Source organism: Nyctereutes procyonoides, unplaced genomic scaffold, assembly GCF_905146905.1.
Source record: "Nyctereutes procyonoides isolate TBG_1078 unplaced genomic scaffold, NYPRO_anot_genome, whole genome shotgun sequence".
NCBI classification, from domain to species: Eukaryota; Metazoa; Chordata; class Mammalia; order Carnivora; family Canidae; genus Nyctereutes; species Nyctereutes procyonoides.
Genome location: NW_026575146.1, coordinates 8,096,914 through 8,116,469, shown reverse-complemented (window position 1 = coordinate 8,116,469; position 19,556 = coordinate 8,096,914). Strand labels below are relative to the sequence as shown.

Sequence of the window (19,556 nt, the reverse complement as noted above, 5' to 3'; positions counted from 1 at the left end):
TTCATCCAACCCTAGACAAATTTTATAAAATTAAAAACCAGTTGATTACTTTTACCTACTGCAGTTAAAATTAACAAATAAACTTAGAAATTCTGCCCAAATAGGTGCTCTTATACATTGTTAGTGGGAATGTGAATAGGTGTTATTCTGGTATAAACATATACCAAAAAAAAAAAAAAAACATCTACCAAAATAGAATATGCACATACCCTGTGGTCCAAGAATAGATCTGTAGGATGGATTACTAAATGTGGAAAATGACATATTTGCAAAGCTCTTCCATTAAAATACAGCAAAAAATTAGATACTACACAAATATTCACTGATATGTGGGACAGGTGGGTGGCTCAGTGGTTGAACGTTTCCCTTTGGCTCAGGTCGTGATCCCGGGGTCCTGTGATCAAATCCTACATTGGGCTCCCCGCAGGGAGCATAACCCTCTACCTATGTCTCTGCTTCTCTCTGTATGTGTCTCTCATGAATAAATAAACAAAATCTTTAAGAATAAATGAAGTGCTGAGTCAATTGTGATAGGAACACACACATACACATACACCCCTTAGGCTGTCCCACTAGCATCATCAACCTTTGAAAATACTAAGAATTCAACTTAAATTTGAAATTCCTGTTATTGACAAACACAACACAAGTTGACAACGAATTTGATTGCACATGAGGCCAACGAGTTCCTGGGCTTCACTACCATACTGAAAACAGTCTGCCCTAAACTGGTCAGTGTGCCTGGAGGACCATGGACAGTTCCCAGCTGGAAATTTTAAGAGGGACGTTGTCAAAATGGAATGGATTCAGCATCACATGCTAGCATTAAAGCTGTAATAAAAATATTTATTGTAATTGTGTTATCTAAAATACTATTTTTATTTATTTTAAATGCATAGAATGAACCTAAGGCAAAGCTTGGAAGACTCAATTATAATTATAAAACAAAATGTAAATATTACAAACCTTGACAATGTAAATACAATAATAAAATAAAGGGAAGTAGAGAGGGAAGTAAAAAACTAAGAGGCATTAAGTTCCTCTAACACTGTAGCAAAAAGTCTAAAACTACTATCTCACGTCGGTGAATCAGTAATAGAAATGTATTCCTTTAAAAGTCTCAGTGGTAACTATCAGAAGCTAAGACATGAATGCCCCAGTAAGGCTAGAAGTGGAAGCAGAGAGGGTTTTAAATTTTACTTCAGAGTCTTATAACAGTTTAATGTTTTATAATATGAGCAGATATTATTTTAGTGTTTATTTTCGTTTTAATTCCTCACCCAGAGGCTAGAATTTTCCCAACCTCACACAGATGATAAGAAAGAAGGTTCAAAGTCTGAAAAATACAGGCTGTTTAACTGAAAGAAAAGACTTAGAAATCCATGATAAATGGCTTCAAATGCTTTAAAGTTAGCCATAAGAAAGAAATTTTATTTTATTCTATGAAGTTTCATTAAGGAAGAACCAGGATGAGGATGTAAATTATAGGGATGCTGATCCTGACTTGCTATAATGAAGAACTGTCAAACAATTAGAACTACACAGAGAGGGGCAAGGCACCTGGGGGCTGCAGTGGGTTGAGCAGTCGGTTCTTGATTTTGGCTCAGGTCATGATCTATAGTCATGGGATCGAGCCCTGCATCTGGGCTCCTAGCTCCATGCAGAGTCTGCCTGGGATTCTCTCTCCTTCTCCCTCTTGCCCCTCCCACACATTCTCTCTCTCTCTCAAATAAATATTTAAAAAAGAAGAAGAACTATAGAGAGAATATAGACCTCCTTGTCCAGTAGTGAGTTCCCTGTCTCTGGAAGAGTTTAAGGGAAGGCTGGAAATTAGCTAGACAGTAACATTTTAAAGATTCTGATTTCACATACAGGGTTATGTGATCTAGATTCTAAAAGGCCTTAAGGTCACTTCCAATGTCGTGAATCTAGGATAGTAAAGAGATCTTCTATTCCTTTAGTAATTTATCCTAGTAAGTCCTCACTTCCAGGAACTTATTTCCATATGCCCGTACCCTTAAAATAATTTTTTCTTTGGATCCCTAAGTAAAAGTACATAAGTAGGAAAAGGAAATAGGGCAGCCCAGGTGGCTCAGAGGTTTAGCGCTGCCTTCAGCCAAGGGCCTGATCCTGGAGACCCGGGATCGGGTCCCACGTCAGGTTCCCTGCATGGAGCCTGCTTCTCCCTCTGCCTGTGTCTCTCCCCCACCCTCTCTGTGTCTCTCATGAATAAATAAATAAAATCTTTAATAAAAAAAGGAAATAAAAACACTAATCATCAATTATGTGATGGGCATGTCCTGACTACTTCATGTATGTTATGTCATGCAATGCTAAGAATAATTGTAAGAGATAGATCCTTAAATTATTTTTCTATTTTACAGACAAGAAACTGAGGTTCCAAGAGGTAAGGTCATGTGCCTCAGATCACACAGCCAAATGATTCTGGATAAAAACCTGACAGCCTAGACTCTTAACCCCTCTACTCCCTGTTAACTGTTTCATTCTGTTCTCTCTTTCATTCACTACTTTAGAGTAACAAACCAAAAAAAGCAAAAGGGACATCCTTCCAAACCAGACCTGCCTGACTCCAAAACCAGTATTCTTTCTTAGCTTCAATGCTAGCTAGCAGAATTAAAGGAAATGTGAGCAGTAAGAAAGAAATGAAGCTGTCTGAAATCCCATAAGTAAGTTTAGTTTCTGATCTGCTGATCTGAACTTGTACAGTCTATAGAAAGTGCATGTGGCTTGTGTAAGGAAAGTGCCTATGTTTTTCAATACTAGATTATTTCAAAATAACTGAAAGAAAAAGTGCCAATCTTTGATAGTTGTTAAAACATATTTCAATATTAACTCAAGATTTTCAAGTAATATATTTTCCATACATATAATAAATCATCTTGATTTTTACTTGGGAAATTTTCATAAAGTAAAAGTCATTAAGTGAACAGAGCAATTAAGAAAACTGACAAAAGTTGAGTTTCGTAAAAATGGCACCCCAGCCTGCAAATACTACTACTTCTGAAGTCATTCTGGGCTTCACTAATAAAGCAAGTTTCCTAGCTCAAAAATAGAGCTTTAGAAAGCATTATGAAGACCCTTCCTAAAGTCATTAATGTGTCACTAAAACCACATGACAGTATTTTTCAGTAGTAAATCTCTGGAGTCATAATCCTATGAATGAGCACTTTATTAAAGACCTCAAGTTTTTTATTGCCCATATATTTTTTTACAATTTTTATTATTTTGGCAGGAACTTCATTCCAAAATGAGTATGTTTCCAAGTCTGAACAACATGGTATCATTTACAAGTAAAGACACATATATGAAAAGAAATAGTTCTGGTTTTTGTTAAGGTGCTCTTAACACATTTTCATTTCCTACTGCTAATCTTCAGAAATGTATTCGTATAGATAAATATTAAATTCTTCCTAATTTTCAAACCTTGCTAATTTAATAATTACTATTTGTAATTGAATTAAAGTCATTCATTCACTAAGGAAATCTGCATACCTACTTGTTCCACCAACAAGTAATTTTTGGCATCAGACTGGTATGTAAGAGATAGCTGTGAATGTACATGGCAAGGGGTTACTGATGATAACATAATCATGTAATGACCAAGATTAAAATCCCAGCCTTGCCTCTTTGCTGCTATGTGAACATGGGCAAAGTACACTTAGCATAATGACTGTGCTAATGGTAAATGATCGATAAATGGTGACCATGTTAGTAATGACTGCTGATAACATTATGCAAAAATTCTGAGAGCCTTAAACTTCACTCAGAAGGCTAGCTGGTATGTAAAATATTAAAAGTTTAATTTTGAAATAACTTTATATATACTGTAAGGCAAAGCAAACGAGTATATATTATGATTAAGATTCAAAAGATATAAAACAAAAAGATATTTTAAAACTCTAAATATTGCTTTTAATTAAAAATACCAGTATTGGGGTACCTGGGTGGCTTAGTGGTTGAGCATCTGCCTTCAGCTCAGGGTGTGATCCCAGGGTCCTAAGATAGAGTCCCACATCAGGCTCCCTACAGGGAGCCTGCTTTCCCTCTGCCTATGCCTCTGCCTCTCTCCGTGTGTCTCTCATGAATAAATAAAATATTTTTAAAATAAAAAGATAAAAAATAAAAATACCAATATTAGTTTACTACTAAAAATGTATTTCTAGCTTTTTCCACCAAAAGAAATGATACCCCAACAGCAATGAGCACACCTACAGCCTAAATCTTGGTTTTAAGCACCATTCTCCAGTAAAAGGAACTAATGCTCCCTACGGAACAAGTTGATTTTAGTTTTGTGGTCTGAAAATTCTAAGTGAGCCTAAAATGCTGTCTTTGGTCAGAAAAAGCAAGAAGTGTTAAAGGACTAGAGTCAGGTTACAAGATCACAGAGACCATCCAGAAGGGGCTGCTGCTGGGCCAATTTAGTGAATCTGGAGTACAAAAAAAAAGTGATGGTAACATACTAAATAAATAAAAATCCATGTGTCCATAGAACTGAAAAGAAATAAAAAGCTATTCTTTACAGGAGAATAGAGCTAATAAGGAAAAGGAATAGTAAAATTATAATACTACCTTTTTGCAATCCATGATGTAAATTAATCCAGGCAAGAATCAATGATGATAACACCACTTAGTAAAGTTAATGAGGAACAGAAATAACCTGCCAATTATCAGAAATAATGTCCCTTTATGCTAAAGAGATGGGCAATCAAATTTAGTGTCAGCCAATGAGTAATAACTAGCATTACTTGCTTACAACATGAAGTATACAACTTAACCTTTGAAATATCCTTGCCAGAAACATTTAACCTGAATCCAGTCTAGTCATTACCTAATTTTAAACTACATCTCCTTGGGACACCTGCGTAGCTCTGCAGTTGAGCATCTGCCTTCGGCTCAGGGCATGATCCAGGGATCCACTCCCACATCAGGCTCCCCAGAGGGAGCCCGCTTCTCCCTCTGCCTATGTCTCTGCCCCTCTCTCTGTGTCTCTCATGAAAAACTAAATAAAATCTTAAAAATATGTATATACTACATCTTCTTTACCTCTTAATTGTCTCTTATGTATTTTCTTAACTGATTGCCCTGGCTCACTTTCACTTTTGAAAATTCATCATTATTATTAATCCCATTATTAGTTTCTTTGTTGCAAAAATATAAAAATATAACTGAAAGATTATAGAGTGTTCAAAAATCATACAATTTGCATGCTCAAACAGGGTTTTAGGTAATTTGAAAAGAACAAACAATTCATTGTGCAAATAAAGGTCTAGTTAGCATTGAGGCACTTCCTTTTGACAGTATCTTCTAAATAATACCTATATCCTTCGTCCTCGCAAGTATATGTCAAGGGTTTTGTCTAATTATTGATACATTCTCATGCATGACAAATAATAAATGATTACGCATAGCAGCCTTGCTCATAATAGTGCGTGGTATATTACCATTTTATATTAAAGATAAATATAATGCAAAAAAGAAAAATATATAATGCAGAGCCTGTTGCCATTTGTATTAAAATTAAATAAAAAAGAATAAGTATATATATCATAGAACATATCTAGAAAGGTATATATAAAATAATTGTTGACAGAGAACAAATGGGTGGGTGGCGGGAGGGGGTAGGGGAAGATTTTTACCATATACCCTTATGTCTATTTGGAATTTTGTATCTGCTGTATGCATTACCTATTAGTCCAAAAAAATTAATGTGTGAGTTTTAAAAATCCTTCAAGTCTAACTGAAGTCGGACATAGTCTCAACAAACTCTACTTTTAAGTGTGTTGTATTTCTTTTTTTTCTAATTAGGGAAAAACTGTATCAAATGGCCTGCTCAGGTCACTGAGTTCCCCCCACAGCCCTCCTGCTGACAGCAGCCTTTGGAAACTGTGGTCAGTAATGCCAGTGTGCTCACCCACATCTGGTTTTCAATTTCTGCTTCATAAACATGATCAGAGATGCACACTCACACTTCACATACTGTACCTGGTTCAGCTTGCCTTTCTCTTTAGTGCAGGAGACAGCTTTTTCCTGCGCTCTGTTTACTTCTGAAACCAGCCTCATGATGGTTTCTCTGCTAGCTTTTGCTTCCATCTCATGGACATTTATAGTCTCTTCAAGAGTAACAATCTGTCCTTTGACGAATGCATTTTCTTCACACAGCTCTCTAAGCTGAAGAGAAAGCAATTACAGCTATCCTATAAAAATTAACAATTTCATACCGCTTCCTCCAAGCAACTCTGATCTACATACCCTGCTGACTGCATTATCACATGAAACCACTGAAAGCACTATTCCTCCCTCCACTCAAAAGAACACATTTTCAAATGCAGCTTCTAAACTCTGTTGTTATGCACAGACCCAGTGATCAAATTAAAATTAATCAAAAGATAGCTCCAGGGCAACATTGCTGAGAGTCTTGCCAAATGCTTCCCAACAGAGCCAGCGTCAGCAAGCCCCCAGTTTAAATAATCAAGGAAAGGTGATGGTCTACAGAGATTACAGCGGGCGAGGAAGCAAAGGAGTTCTTCTATTTTGCCCACGTCCACTGGCACCAACTGCATGCAAGGCACTACCTGGCACAGGGAGGAAATACAGAGAAGAAAGCCAGACTCTTTTTAAAAAGAAAATCTTTCTAATTAATACAAGCACAGAAAAATCCTGAATAACATGCTCATACAGTGGCTCCCATTGGGATTAGCAGAGCTTTTCACTCTCTATGTTGTGCATTTGGATTGTCAGCTGAAAGCATTAATAAGATTTGTTAAGATTTACAAGTAGAGAAAATGAAATCAGACACGCTCGTTGGCCCAGGGAACCAGCCAACAGCTTAGCCTGTTAAGGCCATGAGGACGCCTACAGGAAGAGCTAGCACCCCACATTACAGAGTCAGTATCTGTGTTATGGCACTCTGGGGGAAGGAATACAGCTTTCAGCCTCAGCACCTGGCCAACATGGTGCCCTGCTCCCAACTCAGGGCTGTTTCCACTCTCTTAAATACATTTCCACATATGTGTATGCTCAGTCCCCAACATCTTCCAAAGTCTCAACTTCAGAAGGCAAGCTGGTGCAGCCACTCTGGAAAACTGTGGACTTGCCTCAGGAAGTAGAAAACAGAGCTACTCTAAGACCCAGCAATTGCACTACTAGGTATTTACCCCAAAGATACAAATGTGATGATCCAAAGGGGCACTTGTACCCCAATGTTTATAGCAGCAATATCACAATAGCCAAGCTGTGGAAAGAGCCAAGATGTCCATCGACAGATGAATGGATAAAGAAGATGTGATATATGTACAATGGAATATTACTCAACTGTCAAAAAAATGAAATCTTGCCATTTATAACGATATGGATGGAACTAGAGGGTATCATGCTAAGTGAAATAAGTTAATGAGAAAAAGACAAATATCAGATCACTCATATGTAGAATTTAGGCACAAAACAAAGGTTCATAGGGGAAGAAAGGGAAAAATAAGACGAAATCAGAGAGGGAGAAAAATCATAAGAGACTCTTAATCATAGGAAACAAACTGAGGTTGCTGGAGGGGATAGGGTGGAGGATGGGGTAATTGGGTGATGGGCATTAAGGAAGGCATGTGATGTAATGAGCATTGGGTGTTATATAAGACTAATGAATCACTGAACTCTATCTCTGAAACTAATAATACACTATTGTTAATTAATTGAATTTTAAAAATAATTTTAATAAATGTCCCTCCCTCAAGGGGCACTCCTCACTCAGCCTGTCTCCCTAAACTAGCCTGCCATGCCTCTAAATATGCCTCATTCTCTATCCCCACATCCCCATTTGTTTTTCTTCACCTTTACTATGTGGGATATTAGTTATTTATTTCTTCATTATCTCACAGTAACAAACTTCTAGAAGAGCACAGATTTAGTCTTATCTCATTCACTGTGGCACCACCAGCACCTGGGACCTCATCTAGCAGAGAGTAGTCACTCACCAAATATCTGGAAAATGGGGGCACCTGGGTGGCTCAGTTGGTTAAGCATCTGCCTTCAGCTCAGGTCATGATCTTAGGGTCCTGGGATCAACCCCCACATCCCTGCTCAGCAGGGAGCCTGCTTCTCCCTCTCCCTCTGCTTCTCCACCTACTTGTGTACTCTCTCTCTCTCTCTCAAATAAATAAATAAAAACTTTCTTAAAAATAAAGACAAATAGATATCTGTGAAATAGATCAATGTCAAATAAGTCCTTAGGAATGCCTTCTTGGTTTCTTGGGAGCGTGTGTGCACATGTGGTTAGGAAACCATTAGGAAATGGTTTAAAAACTGAAGGAGTGGTTTTGTTCCCTTCTCAGGGGAACTCCTAGTAAATATTGATCAAGACAACAGCCTTTCTGCTCTTGGCCAGTGACTTTTTTTTTTTTTTAATTTGAGATGCTGAAGCCCTAGAATCCCAGAATCTGTTTTAAAATATAGTTTCTTCTGTTATTCAGGTACAATGAGGTGAACAGATCTAGAGAGAGCCGCCATTGAAAAACCATGTGTTACTCACAGTTCTCAAGAGGAGGGGGCACAATCGCTTCTGGGCCTTTTGGCTAAGATCAAGTGTAGTAAGAAGAGGGGGCACACCATGCCATAGCCACACAAGGAGGCACCGGGTCAGTCAGGAGATTTGGACAGCAAGAGAAAACCAGGGGCAAGAGTCCCTATTGCAGTTTCTTTTTTTTCTTTTTTCTTTTTTTTTTTTTTCGTATTGCAGTTTCTCCGGGAAGGAGTAAGTGAGGTGAAGGAAGCAGGTTTGGGCCTGGCTAGTTTGAGAAATCTGAGGGGTGCAGGGACTGTTCCTAGTTGTCTGGTACCTAGCCCTGTGGTGATTAGGGGAGCTGGACAGTGGCCCAGAGCCTGAGACAGAAAATGGCTGCAATGTGGGAGCAGTTCGTTTGCATATTGAAGCCCTGCTCCTGGGAGAGTCATTTATAAGGAACTGGCTAACCCTCTGAGTCAGTCTCTCCTGGGTCAGCAAGGAGAATGTCAAAGCATTTGAAATACGGAAAACAATGAGGCATAATTCATACAGTATCAACTCCCAGACTAGCATGTGGAGCTAGGCTCTGATGTGGGGAAAGTGTGTCATAAAAGGAGAGGTTCTTCATTCTCTTTTCCCCATCATGTGGCTTTACAAACAATCTCCCAAGCTACACTGCCCTGTGGACTTTTAGAGCCAGGCTCCTGGTCACTATTGAGCAACAAGGAAGAGGAGATGCATCCAGAACTCTCGAGGTTATCAGGCCTGAGCTTTCAAAACCCATCAGTGAAGTGGAACACTTCTTGAAGTTAACTGAAATGATTTTACAGCTTTCAGGAAATACAGTGGGGAAGCTTACTAATAAAAGTCTGAGAAGTGACCTTTAAGAATGGCTGCGTAGAAGAAAGAAATTGAAGAAGACACAAATAAATGGAAAGGTATTCTGTGCTCATGGACTGGAAGAGTTAATATTGTTAAAATGTCCCTATTACTCAAAGCAATCTATAGATTCACAGTCTCTTCAATTTTTTTTTTTTATTTATGATAGTCACACAGAATGAGAGAGAGAGGCAGAGACACAGGCAGAGGGAGAAGCAGGCTCCATGCACCGGGAGCCCGACGTGGGATTCAATCCTGGGTCTCCACCAGGATCGCGCCCTGGGCCAAAGGCAGGCGCCAAACCGCTGCGCCACCCAGGGATCCCTCACAGTCTCTTCAATAAGTGGTGTTGAGAAAACTGGACAGACACATGCAAAAGAAAAAACTAGACTACCATCTTATAGTTCATACAAAAATGAACTTAAAATGGATTACAGATTTGAATATAAGACATGAAACCATAAAATTCCTGGAAGAAAACACAGGCAGTAAGCTCCTTGACATCAGTCTTGGCAATGTATTTTTTTTTTTTTTTGATCTGACTCCAAAAGCAAAGGCAATAAAAGCAAAAGTGAACAAGCAAGATTACATCATGGCAAAGAAAACCATCAATAAGATGAAAAGGCAACCTACTGAATGGGAAGAAAATATCTGAAAATCATATACCTCATAAGGGGTTAATATCGAAAATATATAAAGAACTCATAGAGGAAAAAAAACAGGCAGAGGACTTGAATAGCCATTTCTCCAAAGATGACATACAAATGGAAAAGAGACCCATGAAAAGATGTTCAACATCATTCACCATCCAGGAAATACAAATCCAAACCACATGAGGTTTCAGGTTACGTTTGTCAGAATGGCTAATATCAAAAAGATAAAAAAATAACTGTGGGAGAAGATGTGGAGAAAGGGGAAACGTTGTGCGCTATGGCTAGGAATGCAAATTGGTGCAGCCACTATGGGAAACAGAATGGAGATTCCTCAGAAAATTAAAAATAGAATTACCATACAATCCAGAAATTCCACTTCTGAGTATTTATCCCAAGAAAATAATAACACTATTTAGAAAAGATTTATGTGGATTGCCTGGGTGGCTCTGTAGGTTAAGCATCTGACTCTTGATTTCTGCTTAGGTCATGATCTCAGGGTCCTAGGATCAAGCCCCACATGAGTCTCCATGCTCAGCATGGACTCAGCCTATCCCCCTTCCTCTGCTCCTCACCCTGCTCATGCTCACACGCTCTATCTTTCTAAAATGAATAAAGAAAATATATATGCACTCATATGTTCATTACAGCATTATTTACAATAACTGAGCTATGGAAACAACCTAAGTGTCTATTTGGGATCCCTGGGTGGCGCAGCGGTTTAGCGCCTGTCTTTGGCCCAGGGCGCGATCCTGGAGACCCGGGATCGAGTCCCATGTCGGGCTCCCGGTGCATGGAGCCTGCTTCTCCCTCTGCCTATGTCTCTGCCTCTCTCTTTCTCTCTCTGTGTGACTATTATAAATAAATAAAAATTTAAAAAAAAAAAATAGATGAATAAAGATACATGTATAAAAATTACATATATATGTAAAATTATATACATATAAAAAAGTATACATATAAAATCTGGAATACTACTCAGCCATTAAAGAGAATGAAATGGAGTGCCTGGGTGGCTCAGTCAGTTAAGCATCCAACTTTGATTTTGGCTCAGGTTCATGAGATGGAACCCTAAGCTGGGCTATGTGCTGGGCATGGAACCTGCTTAAGATTCTCTCTCTTCTGGGATGACTGGGTGGCTCAGTGGTTGAGCATCAGCCTTTGGCTCAAGGCATGATCCCGGGGTCCTTGGATCAAGCCCCACATTAGGTTCCCTGTGGAGTGCCCGCTTCTCCCTCTGCCTGTGTCTCTGCCTCTCTCTGTGTGTCTCTCATGAATAAATAAATAAAATCTTCAAAAAAAAAAAAGATTCACTCTCTCCCTCTCTCTCTGCCCACCACACCCGAGAGAGAATAACATTTTGCCATTTGTGACAACATGGATGGACTTTGAGAGTGTTATGCTAAGTGAAATAAGTCAGAGAAAAATAATTACTCTATGATTTCACTTATATGAATCTAAAAAACAAATGAGCAAACAAAACAAAAGCTCAAGAATATGGAGAACAAAGCAGTTGTTGCCAGTGGGGGGGAGGATTGTGGAGTGGGTGAAATGGGTGAAGGTGGTTGGGAGGTATAGACTTCCAGCTGTGAAATGAATAGATGATAGAGATGTGGTATGCAGCATGGTGATTACAGTCAAAGGTATCATAGTACATATCTGAAAGTTGCCAGGAAAGTACCTCTTGAAAGTTCTCATCCCAAGAAAAAAAATAATAATTTTTTTCTAACTTTTCATGGTGACAGATGGTGACCAGACTTATTATGGTGATCATTTCACAGTGTACACAAGTGTTGAATCATTACCCTGTACCCCTGAAATGAATATAATGTCGCATGTCAATTACACCCGAATTTTAATTTTAAAAAAAATTGGCTGCAAGAAGATCTGTCAGGAAGCAAAGGTATGAAAGGTGAGAAATGAGCAGACATGGTGAGAGCTCCAACACTGTCAGTTTCCCTAATGAATCACTATGTGCCAAGTGAATTATTCACTTGATATAACTAATTTCCTTCTTACTGGCAACCTACCATTAAAGTAGGATTTCTATTATTTGGTTTCAATGGAAAATTAAAAAGTACTTTAGAACTAATCTTAACCTTATACTCAGTTAGTATCCCAAAGCTGACACAGTTGGTTTTGGTTTGAGTTCTATGTATATGTCCTTCTGTTTGTAACTAAAATTTTAAAAAACTCCCTAAAACTCATTGCTATGATGAATAATTAATTGTATTTGGCAGCGTAAATGTATTTTGGACAAAACAATCCTTTCCAGAGAGTATTAATCCCAAATAATGATAGAAAGGATTTTGGAACTCAGCTCAGAGACGTAATAAGATTTATCCCAGGTTGCACAGTCAAGTAATGCTATGCTTGGGCTACTATCCCACTCTCCTGCCACACACAGACTCAACCACAGCACTTCCTTTCATGGCACATGTCAGAATGGCCACTACATTTATCGTCTTGTTCATGTGCATACACCTTTAGAATTAAATCTTCATATGATGCCTTTTCATTCTTCTTGTCTGGATCTAAGCAGTCACCAAGTTGAGCTAGAAATTCTTCATGTTGCCTGCAATTCTTTGAGACTTGATTCTTATTCTCCTCATTTTCCTTTAAACACTTTCTATAAGGCAAATAACACATAAGTCAAGTTGTAACACAACAGAAGAGATCAGTCATCAAACAAAGTTCAGCACTTAAGCTCTCTGATCCAATCATCATTTTTATCATAACGCCAATTTCCTGGACACAGAGCACATCATTGTCACGCAAGCTCTGTGAGGGAAGGAGAAAAGTGAAAAACAGGCACCTACACTTTGCAGAAATGTAGAGAAATCTTCATGGCATCTTAGATCTAGTAACAGCAGAGGAGATAGACTCTGCCTCTTATCTCCTACTATTTAGAATCTGTAAAAGTGGCAGTAAATCTCTAGGTCACAATGGATGTATCTAGTTGTGAGTCTCTGTTGGGTCCTCATGAAGGACAGTGCTGCTGTATTTCTTCTATTCATTTGTTTTATTTTCAGATGTTATGCAGTGATCTATATGGGTTGCTTAGGGCATACCCTAGGTAATGGCCAAGCATAACTATAATAAAAAATATAACAGGAGCAGGGGGATACTCTCCCTATAGAAAAGAGATGTTCAATCATCAGCAAAGATCATTATTAGTTTTCACACATCCAGAGTTTTTAGAGTATTGATATGGGCCAGTCAAGGAAAATCCGTTGATTATACTCTGCTCTGAATATTTCATTTCAAATCTCAGATATGTTTGCTGAAATAGCACAGGTCTATTTCTAATGAAATGTCAGAGACTAAAAGATCATAAAAAAATGAACATACTTTAAAAGCAAATTAGAATCATTTTGGTAATCTGGTATCATTCTTTCAGTATCCAAGATAATAAACATGATTATTGCTTTCCCTTTTTACCATGTTAAGTGTTTACTGCAAATTCTTTCACTCTATTCAAAGATTAACAAAGCATATAATTGCATACATTCAAAAGCATATATTTCTAGTTAGAAAAATGTAGAACAATAAAAGACCAACATCAATATATCTCTAAGCTCTTATCTGCAGCATTTAAAAGGTAATATTTATTCAGTCTCTCTGACTCACGAAAGGCACAGCTAATGCTATGACATGGGTTGATTTATGTGTATGATTCCACCCATTCACTCCAAGACTTCAATCTTGCTTTCTTCATCCTAAGGGTGGCCGAACTATTCTCACTTCTATTTGCATTTCGCTTGGACCCAACAAAGTTCTAGGAATCTACCCTAAGGACATAATCACATAAATATGAAAATATGACTATACACGAATATTCATTGCATCTTGGTTTATTTTTTTATTTTTTAAAGATTTTTATTATTTATTCATGAGAGACACAGAGAGACAAGCAGAGACACAGGCAGAGGGAGAAGCAGGCTCCACGCAGGATGCCCAATGCGGGAATTGATCCCGGGACTCTAGGATCACGCCCTGGACCGAAGGCAGGTGCTAAAACCACTGAGCCACCCAGACGTCCCATGCATCTTGGTTTATAATAATTTTTTGAGTGAAACTAATTCTATAGGAAATAACAAAAAGAATTGATAAGTAAATTACGATATTTCAGGCATTGGGTACCATGGGCCATTGAAGATGATATAATGAATGACTTTTTAAAATATCTACAACATAAGGGCAATTGGGTGGCTCAGTTGGTTAAGCGTCTGACTCTTGATTTTAGCTCAGGTTATGGTCTCAGGGTCGTGAGATCAAGCCCCACATCGGGCTCCATACTCACTGCAGAACCTGCTTGAGATTCTATCTTTCCTTCTCCCTCTGTCCCTCCCCCTGCTCCAGATCTATAAATAAATAAATAAATAAATAAAATCTTTAAAAGTATATATCTACAACATATTATTCAGTAAAAAAAAAAAAGAATTCATTACATGTCGTCATAGATGTACAACTATCTGAAAACCCGTTCACTAAAATCTGAAGTATGGCTTCTCAGGAATCATAAGGTCTTGAGTAATTTTAATATTTTTGGCAATTTTATATATCCTAAAAATATTTTTTTACAATTAGTACGTATCATTTGTGTTACTCATTTATTTGATAAATATTTATTGGGTACTCACTATGCATCAAGCCTTATTAAAGGTACTAAAAATACAATAGTTAAAGAACAGATGGACATCCTTGCCTTCATGGAGCTTACGTTCTAGTTGGGAAGAGGGATAGTAATCAAAATCAATGTATATGAAATGTATACTGTTACCCAAAAAAAGCTGGAGAGAAAAAATTAAGCAGGAAAGGGAGTAAGAAATATTTGCGGTGGGGGGAGAGGAGCAGAGTAAAATTTTAGATGTTGTCACTCATAGAAGACCTCACTGAGAAGGTGACTTCTGAGTGAAGACCTAAAGGGAGCAGAGGGACAGCCATGCAATATTTAGAGGAAGAGCTTTCCAGGCCAAGTGATTAGTGAGTGAAAAAGTCCTGAGGTAGGAATACACCTCTTACATTCAAAGGACAGCAAAGAAGCCAGTGAGCTGAAATGGAAAGAATAAGAGAGAATGGAAGCAAAACCAGGTCAGGATGAGTCTTCTCGGTCATAGAATATCCTTTGTCTTTTCCCTGAGTAAGAAGAGAAGTCACTACAGGCCTTTGAGCACAGGACCGACAAGATCTAATTTGTGTTTTTACAGGATCACTCTGGCTGTGAGGGGCACAGGCAGCAGCAGGAAAATCACTTTGGAGGCTAATGCAAAAATCCAGGAGAGAGATGGCAGTCCCTTGAATCAAGTTAGTGGCAATGAGGGCAGCAATGGGAAGTAGTTAAAATGTAAATTTATTTTGAAGGTAGAGATGAGGGGACTTGAAGGAACAGACACAGGGTGTGAAAGCAAGAGGACCAAGGATGATGACCAAGATTGCTGACCTGATATCTAGAGGCATGGGATTATCATTAGAGACAAGGAAAGGAGCAGGAGGGCTCTGTGGGAACAACAGGAGCTCCGTCTTGCCCATGTTACGTTTGAGATGCCCATTGAACATCTGCGTGACAATTCCCACCAGGCAGTAAACCATGTGGGTCTTTCTTGAGCTCTAAGAAGACATCCAGGAAAGATAGAGAAACTTGGGTGTCAGTAGCATTTAAATCATATTTAAAGTCATGGGACTAGATGAGATCATCAAGAGAGTGAATTTAGATAGAAACCAGAAGAGATTCAAAGATTGAGTGCCAGAGCACTCCAGTCTTTGGAAGTCAATAAGATGAGAGGGGGAAAAACAAAAGAGACTACAGCACGGCATCTAGAAAGGAAAGATACAAAGCAGGCATATGTCATACCCTGGCAGCCAGAAGAAGAAGGTGGTTCAAAGAGAGAGACCAACTGTGCCTGATATACTGGTGGATCAAGTGAGATAAAGGCTAACCATATCATCTGCAATGTGTGGTCACTGGTCACTGTGGTGAGTGGTTTTGGGAGAGGAGACCCAAGAGAGAAGAAAGGAGAAGAAGTGGAGACTGTGAGTCTATGCAAACATTTTAAGGAGTTTTGCTGTCAGTGGAGAGAGAAAAAGAAAAAGAAGACAAGAGTTGGAGGTATTGTTTTTTTTTTTAAGATGGAATAAGTAAAATAAAAATAAGATGGAATAAAAATATAAATAAGTAAAATAAATATCAAGTATCATATTATTAAAGTTATTTAAGTTATTACCTGTAAAATTTTAAAAGTATATTTTAGGAACAACCAGTTCCCAGTTTTGTCTCAAAATTACCTTTTGCCAGAACTAAGTGTGGAAAACCCAGGTCTCGTGAGTTTTCTGCATATAACCTGCAATAAAACCTAATGAGGAGCATTCGGGGTGGTCTGGAGTGGTCTGGGCTTCCAGGGTAGTTTTTACAGCTAGCTTCTGAATAAACACCTCCCTCTGTGTGCTACTCTACCACCTCTGGTTAAACCTCTACTTACAGAAAATCTTCCAAATTCTATATATGAACATTTGCAGCCCTAATCAATCGTACATAAACATGCTTAGGACAATGCCTTGTTTGTTAAGATCCCTCATAACATTTGGAAAAGAGCTTGAGAAAAATTTTCAAGACTCCAAAGATATTTGAGGTTCAAATTTTTTTTTTTTTCAAATTGAGTTTCACGGCCAAATACAACAACAACACACCAGTACCTTCCAAGGCGTATCCAGCTACAGGAGCTAGTATTTTAATGCTAACAACTAAGAAATATATTGAAATACCCTTACTGGAAGCTCTCATCTAGTTCTGCAACTTTCTTCTTTAACTCCTGGTTCTCCTTGATTGCAGTGTGAGCTGTGATTTCCGTTCTAATTTTAGAAGCGGTAAGTGCTGCTGATTCTTCTTCCAGCTCCTGAACTCTGTCTCTCAGAGAGGTGAGGAGAGATGATTTTCTAGCATTATTTTCTTTGTAATTCTCCATTTCAGCTTTCAACTCTTGACAGAAGGCTTCTTTAGAAAGCAGCTTGGAGCGGAGGTCTCGAAGCTAACACAGAAAAAACATAAAAAGGAGGAAAACGATTTCGATGGCCTAAGTATGATGTACTTTTAAGGAACCCAAAACTGTAATTTCAAATCTCACTCTTTCGTTCGTCACTTAATCCAACTTTCTTTTTTTTTTTTCATATGTGTATTTGCACCACCAGATGGGTACTTTTGCCCAAATAATGGACTTCGTACTCTGTCTCTTTCGACATCAATTGAGCAATGTCTTGGGATGATTTAGTGTCACTCAGAGACATTTATGGTATATTTTGCAAAAAGCAATGGAATATTTTGCAATGGTAACTTGTTTTCTAAATCTATTGCTGGGGCACCTGGGTGGCTCATTCGGTTAAGCTTCTACCTTCAGTTCAGGTCATGATCCCAGGATCCTGGGATGGAGCCCAAGTCGAGTTCCCTGCTCAGTGGGGAATCTGCTTCTCCCTCTCCCTCTGCCCCTCCCCCTGCTCATTCTCTCTCTCTCTCAAATAAGTTAATAAAATCTTTAAAAAATAAATAAATCTGTATTGCTGCTGACAGACAACGAAACAAGAAACCTACAAGCTGGGATCCCCATGTGGCTCAGCGGTTTGGTGCCTGCCTTTGGCCCAGGATGTGATCCTGGAGTCCCGGGATTGAGTCCCACATCAGGCTCCCTGCAGAAGCCTGCTTCTCCCTCTTTCTGTGTCTCCACCTCTCTCTCTCTCTCTCTTTCTCATGAATAAATAAAATCTTTAAAAAAAAAAAAAAAGAAACCTACAAGCTAAGATATTTGTTATTTCATGGCCACAACTGGTTCCTAAGATACAGACTGTTTGATATATCACTGTATTTCTCCCACTTGCCTTCTGGATGGATCCTTATTGTGGATGGTAAAAATATATATATTAATAATAAAAAAATAATATTCAGATTTCTGAGAAAAATATGGAAGAAAAGGAAAATCCTTATAGAATTTATATAAAACAAGCACTTTAACTTTCATGAATTCTGTGGCATCAAAATACTTAACAATGTATGTACCCCCTATTAAGATGTCAGGTCCACCCTATGTGAAGACTTTATGAATGCATGTACTTCTTTGCAACTGTGAGTATACATGCATACAATTGTTCACACACACACACACACACACACACACACACACACAAGGTATAAAATCATCTCTCAGTGGATTCCTGGCAGCACTCGTTACCTCACAGGCAAGCTTAGGATGTCTCAGGGCCACCAGGCTGTGAGCAGAATGGATCTAGAGAGACTCTCTCAGAAACTCCACAACAGACCTGATCCAGCCCAGAGGATAGATGGATCCCAATCATCGTCCTAGAATCTCCCCCAGCCAGTCAGAACCAGCACTAGAAAGGGACCCAGAATTCTATCCTAAGAGATCCAGATTGCCAAGCAAACTATATTAAATGTACATATTCAGGGTGATGCTAAAAGTGCCCCAATGCCAAGCTTCAACCAAAGTCATCAGGTGTCCCCAGGTCTCTCAAGGTTGTGAAGCATCTCTGACCTCTAGGATCCAGCCCATGTCATCATGCTTTGCACCATGGCAAATGCATAACCTTTCAGGAATTCTCTACAGTGAGGGGAGCAGGCGCACCATAGGAGTAATTATCACCTTTGCCAAAAGATATAAAGCTGTGTCCTCCCATCCTATTTCTACTCACTTCTACATTCTGCTTCACTCTGTAAGACGCTAAAATGGCCCATTTCTAAGTCATGAAGATGCATAGTCTTACCTCAGACTGAGCACATTCAAATTTGACCAAAGTTGCCGCCAGTTCACTTCGAGCGTCTTCAGCCACATTCCGATAGTGGTTTAATTGGTCCCGAGAGACTGGGACTTCCAGGAGATGGTCATAAATTTCCTGACAGGGTTCCCCCAAAAGACAGAATGCAAAAAAGAGTTTTAAACAATCTTTTCTAATGCAGCTGTGCAAAGTAAGATAAACAGAGCATTCTTTGTAGTGCAAATGTCTCAAACATGCTGCCCAGGGAAGTGTCTCATCCAGAACATTTCATTCTCAAAATTCTGAAGGAGGCAGGAGGCAGCCCAGGAATGAATGATGTGCTCTCCCAGGATGGCATTAAAGTATTGGCCTTTGAGGGGCACCTGGGTAGCTCAGTTGGTTACACATCGGCCTTCAGCTTAGGTCACCATCTTAGGGTCCTAGGATCAAGACCTGCATTGGGTGCCCTGCTCAGAGGAGAGCTTGCTTCTCCCTCTCCATCTGCCCCTCACCCCCGTTCACGCTCTCTCCCTCTCTCTAAATAAATAAATAAATAAATAAATAAATAAATAAATAAATAAAGAGTTGGCCTTTGCCACTTTAGAGAGCCTCCTTCTACCCAACTCAAATGCCATTTGACCTCTGACCAGAACCAACAGAGTCCCCAAAGAACTGTCAGAAGAGACACAATGTGACAAGGTCCACAGCAAAGAGGCAGTTTTCATTGTCCTTCTGTTTCCAGACTACAAAAATTATCA

The 19,556-nt window shown here is 38.9% G+C and overlaps 1 protein-coding gene across 5 annotated transcripts in view; it reads right to left on the bottom strand.

The window, feature by feature from the left end:
- The window catches only part of CCDC170 (coiled-coil domain containing 170), a 98,762-nt gene that overhangs the window by 39,562 nt on the left and 39,644 nt on the right, over positions 1–19,556 (bottom strand). For all 5 annotated transcript variants that reach the window (XM_055311553.1, XM_055311557.1, XM_055311556.1 and 2 more), the window contains exons 3-6: positions 18,808–18,936; positions 16,810–17,066; positions 12,526–12,670; positions 6,004–6,189 (exon numbers count right to left, since the gene is read on the bottom strand). In XM_055311553.1, coding sequence (XP_055167528.1) covers positions 6,004–6,189; positions 12,526–12,670; positions 16,810–17,066; positions 18,808–18,936 — 717 coding nt within the window. The remainder of the gene's footprint in view (positions 1–6,003; positions 6,190–12,525; positions 12,671–16,809; positions 17,067–18,807; positions 18,937–19,556) is intronic.